General features: G+C 34.4%; 1 protein-coding gene across 4 annotated transcripts in view; it reads right to left on the minus strand.

Annotated features, from left to right (window-relative positions):
* TPR (translocated promoter region, nuclear basket protein) overlaps window positions 1-22,209 on the minus strand; it is a 62,062-nt gene that overhangs the window by 31,165 nt on the left and 8,688 nt on the right. For all 4 annotated transcript variants that reach the window (XM_084865222.1, XM_084865220.1, XM_084865221.1 and 1 more), the window contains exons 8-28: window positions 21,957-22,049; window positions 20,994-21,074; window positions 20,826-20,913; window positions 19,489-19,629; window positions 18,520-18,611; window positions 18,059-18,256; window positions 15,470-15,577; window positions 14,089-14,315; window positions 12,279-12,442; window positions 11,686-11,819; window positions 11,456-11,604; window positions 9,279-9,441; window positions 7,298-7,432; window positions 6,660-6,800; window positions 5,564-5,729; window positions 4,408-4,574; window positions 3,259-3,411; window positions 2,727-2,843; window positions 1,190-1,393; window positions 897-1,081; window positions 347-494 (exon numbers count right to left, since the gene is read on the minus strand). In XM_084865222.1, coding sequence (XP_084721348.1) covers window positions 347-494; window positions 897-1,081; window positions 1,190-1,393; window positions 2,727-2,843; window positions 3,259-3,411; window positions 4,408-4,574; window positions 5,564-5,729; window positions 6,660-6,800; window positions 7,298-7,432; window positions 9,279-9,441; window positions 11,456-11,604; window positions 11,686-11,819; window positions 12,279-12,442; window positions 14,089-14,315; window positions 15,470-15,577; window positions 18,059-18,256; window positions 18,520-18,611; window positions 19,489-19,629; window positions 20,826-20,913; window positions 20,994-21,074; window positions 21,957-22,049 — 3,054 coding nt within the window. The remainder of the gene's footprint in view (window positions 1-346; window positions 495-896; window positions 1,082-1,189; window positions 1,394-2,726; window positions 2,844-3,258; window positions 3,412-4,407; window positions 4,575-5,563; window positions 5,730-6,659; window positions 6,801-7,297; window positions 7,433-9,278; window positions 9,442-11,455; window positions 11,605-11,685; window positions 11,820-12,278; window positions 12,443-14,088; window positions 14,316-15,469; window positions 15,578-18,058; window positions 18,257-18,519; window positions 18,612-19,488; window positions 19,630-20,825; window positions 20,914-20,993; window positions 21,075-21,956; window positions 22,050-22,209) is intronic.

The raw sequence follows: 22,209 nt of genomic DNA on the forward strand, positions 1-22,209 counted from the left end.
TGCTCCCCTGGGGGACTGCATTGACCACCAGGGGGCAGCTCCTGTGTTGCCACCATTCAGTTGATTTCCATATTAGCCTTTTATTATATAGAATTATTTAGATGCAGAAATTTAAGATTAGGGAAGTTAAACAGTATACTCAAGGCACACATCTAATGACATAAAGCTAGAATTGAAACCAGGCAGTCTGGTTAACACTAGTGTCTTACCACTAACTGTATCACTGTCTAATAATGTTTAATAAATTGAGTTTATGAAAAATATGCATTTCAAATTAAATTTTTTGTTGTCAGAAACTAAAATGACCTTGGTTTAACAACTGCTTTCTTAAAGCTTGGATACATACCTGGACTTTCTCCCTTTCAGCATTTAGACTATCTTGGAGTTCCTGCAGCTCTCTTTCTAAAAGTTCAACCCTTTGTCGATAACGCAGACTCTCAACCTGAGCCACCTCAAACCTCGTTTCAGCAATTTCTTTCTCTCGTCGTATAAATCTACAAGAATATATAAGATCTTATTTGAATAAAAAACATGATAGCAACTTTTTAAAACTTGGAAAATTTTAATGTGGCATAATCCATTCACTTTAATAACTATTTTTATATAATGATTTCATTAATAAGTAATGATATGTTATAGACGGTGACTTTGTATCTCTCTTAAATAACCTGAAAGGCATTTAGTTTTTCAAAGAACCCACTCAAATTCTTACTATTAAATTCAACTTAAAGCCATATATTTAAATAAGCATATGTCACATAACCTCTGTGTGAGTGGCAGTGGGTTTGTTGATCAAGATATGGTATGAGCTTTACACGACTTCTCTAATTTATACATTTGTATTACATTTCATAGTTGACCACAGAAATAAAGCATTAAGAATATTTTTGGTTTACCTGAGAATTTCTAAAATTTGTTCTTGAGATTTTCCTTCTTCACTAAAAGATATATTCAATGGACCTTGTACACCTTCCTTCATAGAGGCAATGACCTTGTCACTTAATTTTTCAATCTGATCATGAAGTAATCTGTTTTGTTTCTCTAGATCTTCACAGCGAGATACACACTTAGAAACTTCATCCTGTAAGCCAAGACTCTGTCATTATAGCACATTTCCCCACACATGTTAAAAAGAAAACCTCAAACTTTTCAATCCTTCTAAACATTCTATTATGATGTGCAATAATACCTTTAACACTCTTTCTCTTTCCTCCCAAGATGCTTTACACTCCAACAACTGTGATTCTGCTTTCTGGGTTGTTTCTTCCAAATGCTGACGAACTGAGGCCATTTTGGAAACCTGTTCCTTGGCAGCTTGTAGAGCTTCAACATCAGCAGCATGGAGCATCAGTTCTCTTTCATACTTATTCTGAGCTTCTACAGCTATTTTAGCCTATAAGAAATTATTCCACCATTGACACAAAAGATTAAATAGCCAAAGCTGGTTAGTACAAAAGAAAAGATGCACAATGCACTATTTAAAATAATAAAAGTGGAGATGATATAAATGCACCAAAATGGAATAATTAAAAGTTATGCTAATATCCACTTAATGAAATATTAAAAAACTGGTTCAAATGAAAATTATGAAGACTCTGTAGTAATTTGGAACAGATCTTATAAATAAAAGCTAAATATATCTCACTTATGTAAAATATATGCACACACACTAAAATTTCAAGTGATCAAAAAGAAATAAAAAATTTGAAAATTGAATTATAGATACATTCCCTGATTTTAATTTCCAATGTTACACTGTTTGGCATTAAGCCAATGGCAATTCATTTTTGTCTAATTTACCTTTGAAGCATTTCCCCCTGTATTACACTGTTTAAAGTAATTGAAAAACACATACATGCTATGTACATATAAGTAATAAAGAACAGTAACCAAAGTTACTAATATACCACTGAACTTAAAAATGAGAACATTAGCAATATTCTTACATTCATTTCCCATTCTACCATTTTAATAATGCCCATTACCGTGAATTGTGTTTTATCAATTTTTGTTCATAAGAAAATATATAAAAAGCTTCACCATATGCATGTGTATACATATACTTAAAACAAATAATGTGATTTTGTATTTTTTAATCTTTATAAAGAATGGTGTGTGTCCTGACTGGTATCAGGTCATTGGGCTTCGCCTGGTGCACCAAAGGTTGCTAATTTGATTCCCAGTCAGGGCACATGCCCAGGTTGCAGGCTCAATCTCCAGTGGGGGAGGCAGCCGATCAATGCTCTGCTATTACACTGATTTTTCTCTTTCTCGCTCCCTTTCCTCCTCCCCTCTCTAAAAATTAATAAAAATAATCTTTAAAAAGTGATGTACAAAAATCTGTAAACTCAATAATTAAAATATTTTGCTGAAAAAAGTATCTCTAACCATCTTGTCTATAATACAGTTATAATTAAACTAGTAGACTGCAATAATAATAATAATAATAATAATAATAATAATAATAAAAAGAGCAAGTGTATAATCTCCTATTCCTATCTTTAAATTTTTTCCATTTGTCAAGAGTGTTTTGATAATGATCAGGAATCTACTTTTAAACTTCATCTATCCTTTTCAACTGATCTTAGTACAAGTTCCAGAAAATCAAAAATAACCTTATATTTTTGTAAGGCTCACCAATTCCCAAAATGCATTAACACAGCCCAGGAACTGTTCTCTAGGTTTAAAGCTCACTTATCAATACCGGCTATGAGAACAACACTTACTTGTTCCTGACAGTCACGCCTGGCTTGCTGTTCATTACTCAAAGCTGTGCTGGCTCTCTGAAGAGCTTCTTGTACTTCATTCTGCACACTATTGAGTGTTTTCTTTAACTCAGATAACTAAATTAAAAGAAGATTAAAACTAGAGTCAATTGCAAACTTACTTTTAAAATAGTAAAGACAGACTTTTAAAAGCCTAATTAGCAAAAGGGACTTCTTACAAAATTTAAAATAGTTACAACCTGATATAATGTATACAATTTGCAGCTCCATATTCCATTCTTATTACACTTGCAAAGATCAATTCTCAGGCAGAGGCTTCTAAAAAGCAGCACTGACACTTACTACTCTAGTCTAAAATATTCAAAGAAAACAAACATATATACAAAGTAAAACAGAAAACTAAATAAAATTGTTGGGTATGTGTTCAATCAATAGCTATTGAGATGAACCAAATGGTAACAAAGGAGTTTTTTTTTTTTTTAAAGAATTCAAATACATACAAAAATATTAATATGGTGATAATCTCATTTACCTGTTGTTCCATACTCTCTATGGCTTTTCTCTTGTCATCCTGAAGTTCCTGTTTTTCCTTTTCCACTTCCATCAACTTCTTTTCCAACTGTGTCTGAAATTCAGCTGATTCTTTTAAACGAACTTCAATATTCTTACGCACTTCTTCTGTCACCTTCACCATCATGCAAATAGTAGGATACAAATATCATATACACATTTAAAATTCAACATTACTTTTTCCAAATCTAAATTTGAAAAGTACTAGAATTATTGTTTGCCATTTTTTAAAACAAAAAAAATCTATCAAATGCTGATTAAAGAGTTCAGAAACATTTAAAACTATAAGCATAATTTATTTACATTTCAACTTGAATATTTTTGGCCATTTTTCTTTTGAAGTGAAATTTCCAATTGTCATTTACTTTCTCAATCCTCATATCCACTTGCCAAATCTGTCCTTTCTACTGAAAGAATTCCCCCGTGCATATACCGATTTCCATGACTCACATACAGAAGGATCTTTTAAAATGTGGCCCTAGACCATGGTTATAGCCTCCAAAACAAATTTTGTATCCTTAAATCTACCACATTAATCTTTCTATTTAAAGCAAATTACTGCTGTTAACATGTTTGGGGGAGGGGAGGGAGAGAGAGCAATTTTACCAAATATGACATTCAAAACATTTCACATTTGGTTCCTGACTACATTTACAATTTGATTCCTCAGTATTAACTTCACAAATTCAATACACTAGTTGTTAAACTATCAACATATGAAGCCTTTATCTCAGCTGAGGGTTTCTGCTACAAAATAACTTTCTTTGACTACCCAAATGGTACTTTCAAATGCCATCTGTTTTGTGAAGCTATACTTGTTCAGGAGCTAAATATAAATACCCTTACCTCCACTCACATCAACATCTGATCTTTAACCTTTCCTATAGAGATTATACCCTCCCCCATGTTTTACAAATTCCATGGGTTGTTTTTATCTCACTTATTAAAATGAAGCACTTTTAAGAGGTAAAAGTGTAAGGACATTAGTTCAACTTGATCTTACCACACAGTGCCTTACACATAGCAGGCTTCTATTTAAAAAAGAAATTAAAAAAGGGGGAGGGAGGGAGAGAAAGAAATGCATTCAAATTAAATTCAAAATTGTACATACCTGTTTTTCCTTATTAAGAGAGTCTTCTAAACTAGTAACCATTGCTCGATACTGTTCCACATTACTAGCACTTGTTTTGAGTCTCTCCTTCAAGTCATTCACCTGCTCTTCTGTCTGCCTCAGTTGACTCAGAAGATCATCCACATCTTCTCTGTCGCTAGCCTGACCTAAAAGATTTAACAGCTTTCTTAAAGTTAACGTTTTAAATGATGTAAGAAATAACTGTTATCATAGAGTTTGTGAAATTAGAATTAAGGCTCAAGTGTAGAAAAACTTATGAATTGTACTTCAAACAATGCTGAATATAAAAATAAAAACAGCTATTCTGTCAGTATGTTAGTGATTTGAAAAAAAATTGAACTCTGTTACAAATATTAAGGAAAGAATATTTAAGAGAAAAATACAAAATATGCCACTCAACTGAGGAGCTATCTGAAGGTAATTGATTATTTAAACACTGCTAGTGTAAAACACCAAATCTTAAACCATTTAGCCAAATTTTCATCCTAAAATCCTTGGAAATGGAAAAAAATTGCAGTGAACTATTTATCAAATGGTATCAATAAGAAAGGACTACTAGTTTATCATATGTACACTATTATGAATTAGATAAGTACTTATGTATAAACACATATACATACACACACATATGTACAATTATGTTTTTTATTTCTCTCCTAGTAAGAAATAAAACCATATAGCAAAACGGTATCTGGATATAAAGGCTTTTCATTTGAAATGCTGTATTCCAAAAGAGAAGCAAAATCTAACGAAACAAATCTTTTACTTGAGATTATGAGCAAAAATTAGGAATACTGCTCTGGAAAGACTAAACAAATCAATTATTTCTGTAAATGATCCTTACAGTTACAGATTTAACAAATAACTACATTTCAAAAGGGAGAGTTTAAAATTCAAATTATCAGCCCACAAAAGGTATCAATAAATGATTTTGACAATTAAAAAACTAAGAGCATACCTTGGTCAGATGCCTGCAGAACTATTCTGAACCTTCCAAGTCTGCAAATCTATTAATTTAGATATAAAACTAAGGTGTTGCTTTTTCTTTTGCTAGTATCCACAAAGAAAAGGCTATTTATTGGCAGATGTTGCAAATGTTTTTGAAGAATACTTTATTACCAGCATAAATATTTACCTTTACCAATTCTCTGTGAGGACAGAGAAGCCAGCCGGACTTCCACAGTACTGACATGTTGTCTCAATGTAGCATTTTCCTTCTGAGCATTTTTTAATAGTTCTTTTGTACTAAGATGAAGATTTATCTCAGTATCCAGCTGCCTCTTTGTATCTAAAAGTTGTACCTGTAAAGAAAAAATACATTAACCCTACAAACACTGTTTTTAGATTCTAAAATAAAACTAGCGGTTCAAGTTTTGTACAGAACTTTAAAACTCTGGCCAAGGTAAGCAACCGAAACCAGATTTATCTTCCCATCTGAACCACCCCCTCACGCCGGCCCCTCCCAAAAAAGAAACAAAAATAGACACAATATATGAAACAATTTCACAATGGTGGGTTGACAGGACACAAGAAAGGCTAATTCTACAATTTCCCTAGCTTACTGATTAAAGTGACCAGGCTATGGCACAGTGTAAGGAAATGATACAGAGACCAGCAGACTCTCTGAATTGAGAACACAGAGCTCAGAGTACAAGAAGGCTAAATTAGCTCCAATTCCTAAGACAGAGTATTAGAAGAGAACTTCACAGATAAAAATACCATGGAGCTTTGCAGAGGATCCCTCTTACGTATTCAGTGAAACTCATCAGTGCATGCATGTGAAGTTACCCCAGGCAGCAAAAAGAATCATCCAAACAGACATAGCGCCTTTTGCCAGAGTCAGGAATAATGCCTTTCCCCAATAGCCAGACTGAAAAAACTCATAATCCATCGAACACTGAGAAGCAGTATTCAGGAAGGTGTATCCTCAGTAATGTGGAATCATTTATTCTAGACTAAGGACTGCTTTTGGCCTAATAATCATAAAAAGCAACATTCAAGAGAACAAGATCAAATGTTACATAAATACAAAAATATCCAGCACTCAAGAGGGTAAAACTCATAATGAATGGCACCTAATAAAAACTGTTAGGCATACAAAGAGGCAAAAACTTGAGTTTGTAAGAAGTCTTGTTAAAACCACGCTTCAACATGAGATGGCTATGTGTCCACACACCAGCTTGATTGCTGAACATAAATCCACAGAAATTCAGAAACCTGATAAGACTCACATCTAGATTCCTCGTAAGCATGTGCCTTTGTTCCACCTCATTTTCCAACTTCTTTTTTAGATGAGATATCTCCTGTTCCAGTTTTTCTATCTGGTTACTAAGCCTGTGTTTGGTTTCTGTTTCAGATCGTTCTAGTATTCCCTAAGACAAAGAAAATATTTTTTTGTTACTTTTAAAGGGGGGAAGCAAAAGCATTACAAATTAAAGGATATAGGGGATTACAGGATTATAACCAATTTCTACATGAAGTTAGGATCTATGACATTTGCCAAGGAAGTTATTTTAACATTTTACAAATTAAAACATCTATTTAATAGGCGAAAAGGGAAACGGGAAAAATAGTAATTCAGATTTAAGTTTTAAAGCAAAAAATAAAACCAAAAATTTAAATTTTGTAACAAGTAAACTACATACAACTCTGTAAATGCAGACCTGCATACCAAAACTGTCAATTGCCTGAATTTCAGATCTTTCATGTTTTATTTAGAATACCGACACATTTCAATAAACCTCGAAATTCAATGATCATTACATGGTAAAAATGGATACATTTTCTAATTATGAAAACTGAGAAGATACAATGTGAAAACTATTTACATTTAACTTTAAAATTGTTTTCTCTGTGTCTTTTTGGTTACCTGAATTGTTTGCAGATTAGTTAGCAGTAAGTTTTGCCCTCTTTGTTCAGCTAACAAAGACTCTCTTTGCTGAGAAAGACGAACTTCTGACAATTTAAGCATTTCCTTTTCTTTTTTCAAATTTTCTGCTCTTACCTTGAAGAAAATGCAAATGAAAAAGATGTTGAAAAACAATGTCAGATGTAATATAGTAATACAATTACAAAATTAAAATGATCCCTCATTACTCCATGTTCTTAATGCTAATTGAGTCTATACCTTTTCATTACATAAGAAAATATAACTTAGTTTCATGTGTTGAAATATGAAGCAAAAATAATAGGGAACACCAACAAATCAAAGGAAAAAAATCTTGTGTTTACCACAAATTCATATAATTCTTTGTCCTAACGAATTTATTTAAAAAAATAAAAAATAAAAAAATTCCAGAGTAAAAGAAACACAACTGCAAAATTATGCTACAGTCTACTTGTGTTAAGTTAGGCAAGTTTTAGAAGGTAGTGTGGTTACTATATGTTTGAGAGTGCTGACTGGTGTACTTTTTTTCCCCATGAAAAATACATCTGAATCTCAGGGGACCTTGGAGGGTGATTTAAAGATCAATACCCTCAAAGTATTCATATTTACATAAGTCATAAACTATCAACCCTGAAACTAACTCCACCAGTCTGAAAAAGTGCATTCCCCACAAAGGAGCTATAAAAAGAATATAGCCCATAGATTTAGAAAACCATGGTTTAAGTTGCAACCAACTCATGTCATATGATTGCCCCCAAATAGGCATATTACTTAGCTTTGAATCTATTTCTCAATAAGTAAAGTGGGAAACAACTTTACCTAGTTCACAAGTAGTGATCAAAAGTTGAGAGCACAAGTCCTAGCTGGGCTGCTCAGTAAAGCATCGACCTGCACACCAAAGGTCACAGGTTTGATTCCTGATCAAGGCCACATATCTGGGTTGCAGGCTCCAGGTTAGATTCCCTAGTCCAAGTTGGGGCACATGTGGGAGGCAACCAATCAATGTTTATGCTTCTCTCTCCTTTTTCTCCTTCCCTGTCACTCTCACTAAAGATCAATGGAAAAAGTATCATCAAGTGAGGATTAACAAAACAAAACAAGTTGAGACGACTTCATAAAAAAGCAAAACCCTACATAAGAATTAGTCATCAAAAAATTCAGTTCTGACATTTATATTCATGTTGAAATTCAGAAATATAATACTAATGTAATTTTATACTGTCTTTTTTTTTAAAGAAATCAGCAAGAATGGATAAAATATTCATTTGTCTTTGTTGTAGCTAGTGATTTACAAATTTTGAAATGGATGACTTGTAAGAAAATCTTAGTATAAAAAACAAATTTCTTTCCTCTTTAGAAACATCCTGCTGATGAACTAGATACAGCTGACATTTTAAATACGAGGCAGTTAGGGATACCAACTAGCTATACAGATCAAAATCCACGTGTAATTTAAGTTGGCCCTCCACCTACAGATTCCCAGTCTTGGATCTATTATTTTTTTTATTTTATTTTTATGAATTTCGGAGAGGAAAGGCAAGGGAGAGAGAGAAACATCAATGATGAGAGAATCATTGATTGGCTGCCTCCTGCACGCTCCTTACTGGGATCAAGCCAATAATCTGGGCATGTGCCCTTGGCGGGAATCGAACTTGGTACCCTTCAGTCAGAGGCCAATGCTCTATCCACTAAGCCAAAACACCTAGAGGGGGGGGGGTCCTAACTATTATGGACCCTTTAACAAACATGGGTTTGAACTGCACAGGTTTACTTATACTGGGTCTACTTATATATACAGAGCTATGGATAAGTGGACCTGTGCAGTTCAAACCTTGATCAAGGACTTGTAATACACAAACTTCTCAAATATCTATGTCATACCAACCAGTAAAATTAAATAACTTAAAAAACAAATGTCAAATGCAATTCATAATGCAAATCAGATGAGAAAAATTGCTCTCACTTCTGCAACAGCTAGCTTTTCATTTGCTCCTCTCAAATCTTGTGTCATTGTATTGATGATCTGTTCCTGCTTTTGAGTTGTTGCAGTGAGTTTCTGATTTCTCTCATGCAGGGATGTTATTTCTCGGCGATATCCTTCAACGTTATCTTGTAACATCTCATAACTTGTATGAAAGAAAAATAATTCTATAAGACATAAGTCATAAACTATCAATCATAAAACTAACTCCACCAGTCTGAAAAAGTGATTCCCCACACTGCAATACACTGAAAACCATAGCCCACCTTAATTCCTTAAAGAATTTCACATTAGCTTAATTTTAAATAAGTATACATAAAAAGTGGCTTTATAATAATATAACACCTTCATATTTTTTTCTAAACTCCAAAATTAGCAGTTAAATTCAAATTCTAAATAAGCATAGTATTTCATGTTGAATTAACTTTTAATCTTATTCCAAGAATTTTAATATTAGAAATACCAATACAATGTTGACTCAACCAGACATCCATCACAATGCAGTATGCAATTTTAGATATGGATGCATGGTTTGTGATACATTTTTGCCACTCTTTTCTCATCCATAACTTTCTTTTTTAAACAAATGAATTTATTTTTTTAGAGAGAAAAAGGGAGAGCCAAAGATAAATACTGAGAAACATAGATCAGTTGCCTTCCACACACACATTCCAATGGGGGATTGACCATGTAGCCTGGGTATGTGCCCTGACTAGGAATCAAACCCGCCACTTGTGACTCCAACCAACTGAGCCACATGGCCAGGGCTCATCTTATTAAGTACCTAAAATCTTAGAAAATAGCTGGCTAGAGTTATGAACATAGTGCAAAAAGGATGCTTTTATTTGGAATAGCATACTTGGAATTTATCCTTATAAAATATAGTTTTATCATGTAATACAGGCATACCTCATTTTACTGCACTTTGTAGTACTGCATTTTCATAAACACAAAGGCAAGACCCTTCACCAGCAAAAGATCATGACTTGTTGAAGGCTCAGATGACAGTTAGCATTTTAAAGCAATACACTATTTACAAAAAAAAATTTCTTTTAATTGATTTCAGAGGCAAGGAGAGGAATAGATAAACATCAATGATGAGAGAGAGTCACTGATCAGCTGCCTGCATGTCCCACACAGGGGATTGAGCCTGCAAGTCAGGCATATGGCCTGACCAGGAATCAAACTTCATGGGTCATAGGTCAACATGCTACCACTGAGCCACCCTGGCCAAGCAGCAATAAAATATTTTTTAATTAAGGTATGTACATTTTCTTTAGACATAATGCTATTGCACACTTAATACATTATAGTATAACTTTTATCCACTGGGAAATCAAACAATTGATGTGACTTGCTTTAATGCAGTTTTTCATCACAGTGGTCTGAATTTGAACCAGCAACATCTCCAAGGTATGCCTGCATTTATAGAAATAAAATTTGTCCTATTTGTTAAACTAACAAGTATTCAATGGATCTAACTACTAGGGAATTAAATTTATTATTCCTTTGTAAGTGGCCAAGAAAGTGAATTTCCCCCAAATTAACTAGTACCTGCTTGTCTTCTACTTAAATATCAAAGGCTAAATAAAATTGGCTAACATTATTCCTCATGCTCTGGTGCATTTATAAAATAATAAAGTCCTACAGAAACATTAGGCCTTTCAACCCCAGAAAGAAAAACTAGCAACATTCCTCACATGAACTTCAGTTTAAATAACTATCTGGATCCCTGAGCAATTCCCATGAGAATCATTGAACAAAATTAAAATTGAACCCCATACCTTTTCATCTGAATTATGGTCCACAAAAACGTAATACTATTGAAAATTAAGCCTTGAATTTGTTTCATTTGAACACTGAAGTATTCTTATTGTTTTTTTTATAACCTAAATGTGATTTCTTTTTTAAATTAAACTGATTGGTGTTACATTGGTTAGTAAAAATATACAGGTTTTAAGTGTATAATTCTATAATACAACACCTGTATATTGTATTGTGTGCCCACCACCCAATGTCAAAAAGAATGGAATGCTTCATGGATTTGAGAGCCATCCCTTGTGCAGAAGTCATGATAATCTTTGTCATTCCAATTTTAGCACATATGCTGCTGAAAAGAGCTCCACGTTTCATTAATTTTTGAACTAAAGAAAATTTACCGTTTAGAAGCAAAATCTAGCTGGGTAGAAATTTTGGTGTTTTGTGATCGCAAGTCTGTGACTTGCTCCTGAAGTTTCTCAAGCTGCTCATTCTGTATTTTCTCATTATCTGCCTTTTCTTTTTTGTAGTTCTCAAAAATTTCCTGCAACTAAATATTAAGAGAAATTACTGGAAGATGACAATGTTCTCGAATACCTTATCCAAGATGATAAAGGTGTGTGGCCTTTACCTGTTTAAGGGCAGCCTTGGCTTCTATAGCCTCTGCTGACTCAATTATAGGCACTGCAGTAGGAGTGGAAACGGTCTGTGATGTACTCGAACGTTTTGGAGTTGACACGAGAGAACTATCCTCTAAGCTAGAAGCTTCAGAAATATATATATATATATATATATATATATATATATATACACAAAAATAAGAAATACATACATATATAAAGTTAAAACATTTCTTTGAAAATACATCATTTAAATAAAATCATAGGTTACAGAATTATTAAACAAGCAATTTACTAAATAGCCTATTAAGATTATTGGTTTCTCATTACGTATATTTGCAGATTAAATGTTAAATCCAAATGACCAAAATAAAGATAATTCACTGCCTTTAAGATGCACACTTTTCAACAATGGTCAGCATTTCTTCTTTTTTTAATATCTAAATTAATGGTATTTAGGATCAATGACCTGTTATCAATTATGTGGTAGTCAAATTTGAAGTTACCATACATACTGCTTATGTTCCAAAATCCATTCCCTAAGATACATTTCATAAAAATTTCTCCCAAATACTTAGAAACTTTTAACACATAAAAGACCTACCTTGTAAAGGAATGACAACTCCCGTTGTTTGTGACAACAAAATACGGTACATATCACGCTGACGAACTATGGAATCAACAAGCTGCATCTGATGTTGTCGGGACCCACGGAGTTGTTCCAATTCAGTGAGGGCACTCTCAAGTTTGAGCTGAAGTTCAGTAACTCTACAAAAAAAAAAAAAAAAAACACCAAAAAACTAAGTCTATTTTACTGAGCTTAAACAGTAGTTATTATATAATTTGTACTGTATGCAGACTAAGTATTTGAGCATTTATCATTAAGCATAATATTTTTGTTTCTCGTATGACCTTTCTCCTACTGATAAGAATTGCTTGCTTCTAAAGCCCCATCATAGGACTCAGGCACTCATCATCTATTTGTTTGCAAAAATTAAACTGATTCCACTCAGTCTAAACTCTAGTCTTCTTGTGTTCATAGTCACTCCTCCTCCTCTAGCACCAAGCACACTTCAAAAAAAAAAATTGTTTACTCTGCCTAAATAATTTAGGCAGAGTAAACAATTTCCATGTACACAAATTTGTGCACCGGGCTACTAGTTATAGATGAAAGCCTACTCCTGGGAGCATAACAGACCCATGAAGTCGGGTCTGTTATGCTCCCAAGAAATTAATGAGAAGAAATATTTTAATATTGTTACCCGCCCTTTCTCTGTAATAGAAGTGTCAAAAAAATTCATGATTGACGACAGAAGGAAACACATATGCAATTAGCACGAGAACTTTGTATGTATTGTGCATGTGCAAGTCAACTTGGCCTTTTGTACATATAGGATAAACTTGCTTAATTAAACCTGCTTTCTGATTTAGCTAAACATATTCCAGCCCAGTGAAGCACCCCAACTTCTCTTTCAGGAAAATGTTAGCAACAAAGCAATAAATATCAACATGAAGCAGATTATTATTATAGAACATGCAGTGAGAACAAAGGGTGAAATATTTAACTGCAGCAGTATTTGTCTATATTCTGAGCAATGAGAAAACCTGAAGTCATTTTCAAGGTCCACCATTTCTTCTTTTCAGTCGGGTCAAGTTTCCAAGCTTTCTAAATCTCCGTTTTCCGGCTAATAATAAGTAAATACCGAATCAATCTCCTATCTACCTACTCCAGCACTTCTGTGAGGATTAAATGAGATGAGGCATGGGGAAAATGCTTCCCAGAAATTTTATTAAACTGTAAAATGTTTCTACCTGGCTATAAAGCAAGTTGTGTTCCTGGGCTAAGAAACTCCAAGGCTAGTCACTAGGGAGAGGAAGCCAGGCATTGCTACCGGACACCTACAGTGACTGCTGCTGGGCTGGGCTGTGGGCAGCATTTTGCGTCACAGGGTCTCGGCAGCGTTGGCTGCAATTTGGTGGGCTGTAACTCTTGGGTGGTAGCAGGGCCTGTGTCCCAATTGGAGGAAGTTGAGTGTTGGTTTGTCGGTGTCAGGTCCGCAGTGCCGTTTTTCTGTAAATGGCCATTGTGCATCATGGCAGTTCCTGTGTTGTCTAGTCCCCTGGTGTTCAGTTTGCATCACAGCAATTGATTGGATGGTCGGGCATTTAACATATTAGCCCTTTATATAGTTTTAATCACACATATAGTTTTAATCACACTGAACTAAAATGATCCATTTATCTAATTATTGAGCTCATCCACACACTCAGGTCCCTGAGAGAATTATTTTTCATATTATTGCTCCATTTTTTCCTCTCTTCTAAATCACTATTTTTTCTTTATCCAGCACTGCTAGGGGGTACTTAAGAGGTTTTCAATGTTTGCTAATAAATCAAAGTAGCCAATAACTTACTTGGATGAAGTTGTTTCTTGTTCTTCTCTTTCTTTGGTTTCCCCAAGTTCCCTAAGAGCCACTAAGAGACGCTGATTTTGCTGTTGAAGTTCTTCAATATTTCTGTAAGATACTAGATGCTGTGATATTACTTCAGATGAACTGCTTATATCTGCAGAGCTTACTTCCTCATCACGAATTACATGGTTACCCCTTGCTTCTTCAAGTTCCATCAGAAGCACTCTAATCTAAAAACAAAATTTGAATGTATTATCAAATAGTATTGGCTTTAATTCTGGACAAAAAAAAATTGAAAATTTTCAAATGGAAAGATTACTTCATAAACACCATTAACATATTACATTATCTTAAAGTTTCAAGCATATATTTAAGAGATTAAAAGCTAAAAAAAAGTTTATTATTATTTTCATTTCTATAAAAGTGTATAATGAAGGCTATTTTTAAAAAGCAGCCAAATTACAATTTCAGAAGCACGGTTGGCTCAATTTGTTGTAAAATAATGACCCTATAAGATACACAGAAATAGATACTTATTGTGTGTGTACAAGTATATGCTTGTACTTGCATCCTTTTTAAAAAAATATATTTTATTGATTTTTTTACAGAGAGGAAGGGAGATGGATAGAGAGCTAGAAACATCGATGAGAGAGAATATTCGACTAGCTGCCTCCTGCACACCCCTCACCGGGGATGTGCCCACAACCAATGTACAAGCCCCTGACAGGAATCGAACCCGGGATCCTTCAGTCCGTAGGCAGACGCTCTATCCACTGAGCCAAACCGGTTCCGGCTGTACTTGTATCCTTATGTATGTATTATATAATGGAGCAGAAGAGCATGAAAACTAAGTTTTAATCCCATTTATGTAAAATTTTTGTCTTGTGTTTAAGTTTTGTTTGTAGGTCTACACACATAAAGAGTAAATACATAACAAAAATAGATATACATTTCCTGACAAGTTCAGTTAAAAAAAAAGTGGCAATGTTCTACTATAGCAGTAAAAACAGAGAAAACTAATGTATGTTTATATATGCTCATGTGTATTTGTACTTATAAAAAAATGAGATGAAAAAATATACAGAAATCTGTAATTTGATTATATTCCGGGACATGGGTAGGGGAAATTTTTTTTTAAAAAAACTTTGAATTATTTCATTTATAACAATTGGTACCTATGATTTCAAAATTTATCAGACCTTAATGACAAAGGGATAAAAGGGAGGGGCTATGGAAAAACAAAGACTAAGCTGCAATTCTGCTAAAACAGTATTCATAATTGATGAGAATTTCACATGTGGTAGTTCTCTCCTAGATAACTGCAAACAGATTCAGATATTACTGGGCTGTCAGTTTAGGGGGGGGAAATAGAAAAACTTCTAACCTGTTGTGAAAGATCTTTTACTTGTATTTCCATTCTCTGGTTGTCTCTTTCAAGCACAGATGAATGTTTGTTTGCTTTGTCAGTGTCCTCCTGCAATCGCTGAATCTCCTTCAAAATGTAAATTCAAATGAAAATTCTGTATTTCCTTCTAAGAGCTATACAAATGAAGCAGTTATGCAAATAACAAAAATATGTAGTACTCAAATACCACAGCAATCAACTTATAAACTAAAAATATTCTATAATATTAATATCCAATAGTATAGTGGCCCCAAAGAGATATTCTTTATGAATATGAATATATGTATTTATTTAATATCTCAAAGATAACTCATCACTGTATGAAAAGTATTGGCAATCTGCCAATCCCCCAAATTAACTATCAATTACAATTTTATATGCACATCAAATTCAAATGATACCACGTAAATAATCTCAAAACTTGTTACTAAGACAAAAACAAAGAACTACATTACAATAATAATTATTACACTGGTTATCTGAAAATAAATTAAGTAAAACATGTTGGGTAAGATGCAGCAAAAAAAAAAAAAAAAAAAAAAAGCATTAAGAATTAATTCTAAAGAATCAGTTGCCAAAGTCACAAACCTGTAAAACAAAACAAAAAAAGTGCTTTGTAAAGTTTGGCACCATAGTCTTATTAGGGAATTTGAAGCATAGTTGTAAGGAGCCTGATATAAACAGTGTATCTTTTAAATGTTGTGTTACCTCAAATTCAAATGTTTGTTTCTTAATGTGTTATTTTTACATAAAAATTTTAAAACTTGAAGGGAAAGATGGCTCATATTTCTCTTGGTGTTTCAAATATTTCTGAGCACAGTGCCCTAAAGGCATGCATTAACCCATTTCAAAAGGAAAGTATGTGGCAAATGAAGCAGGCAAATTTCATGAAAGACGATAATACAAATTTACTGAATTCAAAATGGGATTGGATGCCAAGGAAGGACGTTATTAATAATAATAAAAGCATAATTAGACTGCATGTCCTTCTGGGATGAAGCCAGGACGACAGCCATGGGATCGATGAAGCCACCCCAGCTGCGAGGGAGGGATCCAGACAGCCGTGGCAATAAAGGCCTACTCTTGCATGAATTTCATGTATTGGACCTCCAGTTTGGTTATAAAACCTTAAAAATCTAACAAATGACCATCATAGAATCTTGACTAAAGGACACATGATGTATGTTAAGGACAGAGATTTGGCTATTCAAAAACCATAGTAATTATCTTTAAATTCCCTGGCAGTTATGAAAAAACTAGAGGCCTGGTGCATGAAATTCGTGTACAAGGAGGGTGGTGGTGAGGTGGTAGTGTGTGTGTGTCCCTTAGCCCAGTCTGCACCCTTTCCAATCGAGATCCCTCTTGCAATCTGGAACCCCTGGCTCCTAACCACTTGCCTGCCTACCGGCTTGATCGCAGTCTAACTGCTCCCCTGCTAGCCTGATTGCCCCTAACTGGCTGTTCCTTGACCCTCACCACTGTGCTTTGTCCAGAATGAAGTCAGACAGTAGAAAGATGTCCGGTCTCCTGGTCTAATTATAGCATATTACCATTTTATTAGTATAGACAGGTATTTTTTAATCACTGTAACTGTAAATTAGTGGAGAAAAAAACAGGTTTCTCCATAATAGGTGCTATTTCCTGATTCTTAATCCCCTCTACTTCACTATTCCCTTTAGACAAAAAGCTCTGGGCAAATTCTCACTTCTCAACAGCGAGAAACTCAAGATCTTATTAGATGCAAGGGACCACTTCTCAAACCAGATGAGAAAAGGGAGTGTCAAAAAGCCAATATCCTGTCAAAGTAAGACTGGTAGATATCATTTGACTCAGGGGAGAGATAATTAGATATAACATACCCCGATTTAAACTAATGTTGATAATGTTGAAATTGTATTAGAGGGAATGGGGGGATAAGGACAACTATGTGATACCATAATCAATTAAAAAAAATTTTTTTTAAATTGTATTAGCAATAGCAACAAAAGTTTAAGTTTTAATTAAAGATACAACTTATACTATTCTAAAAAAAAGGGGGGGGGGAACTTCAGTTTAGAATAGCAGATATAAATTGATTTAACTGAATTTCCTCAAAAAATTATTTAATAAATCTTGAAGTTCAGCCCTATGGTGAAACAATGTCATTTCTAGACAGAATTATCACAACTGTTTTTTCCCTCACACTACATGAGGATTCCATTAGTTTCTGAGGCTGATACATTTCTATGACCTCAATTATTTTAGCAAACCTAGTTCTCCTCACTTCTGCAACATTATGCAGTTAATGATCAAGTTCGCACCATAACTGTTTGACAAAAAATGACTATGCTAAATTTAGAAGCATTCTATTACAAAAATAAGACTTGAAATGGCTATTTATCATCTGCTACATAGAAATAATCCCCAATGTCTTTAAAAAGGTAAAAGGCGCTCACAGTTTTAGCTAAATAAAGGTAAGAACATTTGGTGATTACAAGTATTTCATAATGTAATGACAAGCTTTAATACGTATAATTACCGTTTCTCAAATGTATTTTCCTACAGCTAAAATTTGGGAATGGAACCAACCTTCATAGCTTGTTCAAGCTTAACGGATAAACTTGCCACAGCTTTCTGTGCACGTTCATACTCCTCACGCTGGCGTTTCAAAATTGGTGCTTTGGCTTCAACTTCTTTCACAATTTCATCTAAGTACTTATTAATTCTTTTATTCTCTAGCTTCTCCAACAGCAACTGATCCTGAGTTTCTACATAAGCATTATACAGCTGAAAGTAGAAGAGGGTTCATTTCAAATGCAAGCATAACAAGAGAAGTACATAGTCTGGCTATCTTCATAATAAACATTCAGTAGCACTCACAGAGGGAATATTTACTATATATTACACAGAGCTAAGAACCAAGAAAACCTTTCTCAGAAAACGCATTAATCCTCAGATGATTTTAAGGTTAATTTTACTGAGGACTATGTTACAGAGATATATGAATACTTTTGATGAAGGAAAATAACAATATTTAATATCTTTCTTACCTCAGTTAATTTCATGCCAGGTTTCACGATCTTAGCTACGGCTGCTGCAGTAGGAGACATGGCTGCAAGCTCTTCTTCAGATAATATGGCTCCTGTGTCAACACATAGAAATCTAGTATATTTTTGTAAAATTTGAAATTAAAAGTACTAATAAATTTTTTTAAGTAAAATGTGACACCTACTGTGTATCACTTTTATTTATATGCATAAAAGCCGAGACAACCAACCAACCAAATGACTGGTCGCTATGACACGCACTGACCACCAGGGGACAGACGCTCAACATAGGAGCTGTCCCCTGGTGGTCAGTGTACTCCCACAGCAGGAGTGCTGTTCTGCTGACAGACCTGTCCCAGTGGTCTACTGCCCTGGCAGCAGCCACTCCCTCAGTAGTCCTGTATGTCCAATCTCAGGAGAATGGGCCAGGCACCGATATGAACTGGCATGACAGTGCTGCCTGGCCTCGGCCACTTCCCCTCTCTAGACACCCCTCAAAGAATAAAGGATTTAAAAGCAGCCGCCATGTAGCTCCCGATAACAGGCGCGAAAGGTCTGGATTCCTGGCAAGGGCATCCCACTGCCTGCCTGGAGGGCAGATCGCATTCTGCCCCCACACACCCGTGCACGAATTCATGCACTAGGCTTCTAGTTACATATAAATTCCTACGAACATTTAAAATTATGACATCAAAGAGTAATATAACATGATTTAAAAAAAATCATGCAGTAATTATGGTTAAAACTATTTTGAAAATGAATACAATTATGCGTGACCAAATGGTACTTCTGTCTGACAATACAAAAAGAGTACATATAAAGTATTAATCTTAAACTAAAGTACATTCTAATACTACAGCTTGATGGAGTTTTTTACATCCCTTTACAGAGCAATTCTATTAGTAAAATTAAATGAGACCATGTAGGGAAGTCCTAGTATTTCAAACCATTAATAAGCATTTTAATCCATACCTTTACGTTTAGTGGCAGAAAGCAGGTCATTCGCATTCTCTAATTCTTTCTCCAATTTCCGTATTTTCTCAAGCATTTCTTTTTCCATTTGATCTTTAGATTCCTCTACTTCTAGAAGATGATCCTGTATTGCTTTATTTGCTAAAAATATTTTAAAAGACAATATTCAAACATGTAATTAATAAGTTGGAGTTTACAAAATGTAACAGAATAGTCATTTTTCCCTCCATCTAACAATATTATATTCTAGACAGGCTGTGGTTGATAGTGCCCACTAATGCTCTTGCTCTATGCATAAATCCTAAAGTGTCCGGGCCTGGCAAATCTATTTCTTCTTTTGATGTCTCCTATTCACAGGGAAAATAAAGGAACTCAAATTGTAAAAAAGTGCCTCTAAGTATCTCTTGGGTTTTAATTTGATCTCTAGTTTAGAAGATAGGAAATAACTGAAAAGGACTATAAAAAAAACTTATATTTCAAGAAAAGCAAAAATATAAAAAAATCAAAGACTTTAAAATACACTATAATTTAAAAGTGAATCTTATCTAATAGAGTAATGTGCAAACTAACCATCACTCTGCTATAACCACAAGCCACGCCTACCAACCAATCAGGGTGGGGTACGCAAATTAACCCAACAAAGATGGTGGTTAATTTGCATACGTGGGGGGAGCGAGAGAGGAGTGAACACTGAAGATAGCATAGAAGGGAGGGAAAGCTGAAAGCAAGGCCACTGGGCCTGCTGGAGGGAAAGCACTGGCAGTGAGTATGGGGCAGGGAGGCCCGCAGAGGCGATGGGAGGCAGCAGGTGTGGTTGGTGGGGTGGGCGGTGGTGGCAGCATGCACAGCTGCAAAGGCAGTGGCTGCAGGCATGGCAGGGTGGACTGAAGAGGTGGCGGTGGCAGGAGGAAAGCCTGCAGGAAGTCTTGCAGGAATATTCCTGCAACAGGTTGCTAGTTTATAAATTAAGAAAGTACCCAAACTATAAACTTATTTAACCAAACTATGAACTTATCAAAGTAAATATTTCATGGGGAAATTTTTTTCTGTTAGAAATCAGATTGTACATAAAATTATTAGCTAAACAAAATATAAAAATCAGAACTATATTTTCAAATACAGTATTTGCTAAAAAAATAATTTAAAATATCTTAATCCAGGATCTTTCTTCTATACCAGAGTTTCTGTCAATGTAAGTTAATGTAACTTTTAAACCCAACAATCTACACAAAGGTAAGAAAAAAGTTAATGTAACTTTTAAACCCAACAATCTACACAAAGGTAAGAAAAAAGTACTATCTAAAAATACAATAATCTTCGCATAACTGAAAATTTACCTTCTCCAGCTTCTTTCAAAAGTTTGTGTAGTTCATCCACTGCTCGGGTCAGCTCATTGCTCTTTGCCTCTGAGTCATCAGCGGCACTCTAAAATGTAAACTTAAAAAGTTACCACAACATCCAATAATATAACATTAGGACACTAAAATGTGAGGCAGGATACCTACCTTGTATAAGTTAGAGAGTTTTATGTGAGCATTTAATTCATTGTGGAATTTTTCTTCCATACTAGCCTGCTGTTCCTTAGCCTTAAAAAAAATAAAAAAAAATAAAAAAATCAAAAACAGTATCAATTATACCAGACACCTTTAAATTGAATTTAAAAGGCTTATCAAGCCCCAAGAAAAAAAAAGTTTTGGATGGTAATGAGATAAAATTAAAATCAGTTTCCATGATAAAGATGAATTACTTTAAGGATAAAATATTGATAATAAAAGGGGAATACTCTAATATTAAAATTAATGATACTAATTTTATTTTATTTTTTAAAATATATTTTAGCCATAACCGGTTTGGCTCAGTGGTAGAGCGTCGGTCTGCAAGGTCCCAGGTTCGATTCCGGTCAGGGGCATGTAAGTTGGTTGTGGGCACATCCCGGTAGGGGGTGTGCAAGAGGCAGCTGGTCAATGTTTCTCTCTCATCGACGTTTCTAGCTATCTCTCTCCCTTCCTCTCTGTGAAAAATCAATAAAATATATTAAAATAAATAAATAAGTAAATAAAAAAACATATATATTTAAAAATATATATATATGTTTTATTGATTTTTTACAAAGAGGAAGAGACAGATAGTTAGAAACATCGATGAGAGAGAAACATCAATCAGCTGCCTCCTGCACACCCCTTACTGGGGATGTGCCCGCAACCAAGGTACTTGCCCTTGACCGGAATCGAACCTGGGACCTTTCAGTCCACAGGCTGACTCTCTATCCACTGAGCCAAACCGGTTTCGGCATGATACTCATTTTTAGACATTACTTTGGACATAGCATACAATTGCTATATCTGATTAGGTAAGTGTCCTGACTATTTTGTGGTGCCAGTTAAAAGCATAAAATAATTTTATAAAGTAAACAGTTTCCTAAGTGCTTTATTATTTCTGTAAGAGTCATTTTACAGTGGTCACTGTACCTCTTTCAGTTTGGACAACAGGTCCTCCACATGCTTTTGAAGATTCTCATTTGAAGTTTTCAAGCTGTTCATCTGTTCTTCCATTCTAGTAACCTAGAAACAAAAAGTAGAGTTGGGTTGGGGGTGGGAGAATGCTATATTAACTGAAATTAATTATATGAAATTTAGCTGCCAAATGCAAAATAATCTCCAATAGCCTAAAACTTTTTATATAAAATATGGATATTTGAGAAAATAAATAAATAATAGTTTA

The sequence above is a fragment of the Pipistrellus hanaki genome, assembly GCF_964339955.1.
Source record: "Pipistrellus hanaki genome assembly, chromosome: 18".
Classification (NCBI taxonomy): domain Eukaryota; kingdom Metazoa; phylum Chordata; class Mammalia; order Chiroptera; family Vespertilionidae; genus Pipistrellus; species Pipistrellus hanaki.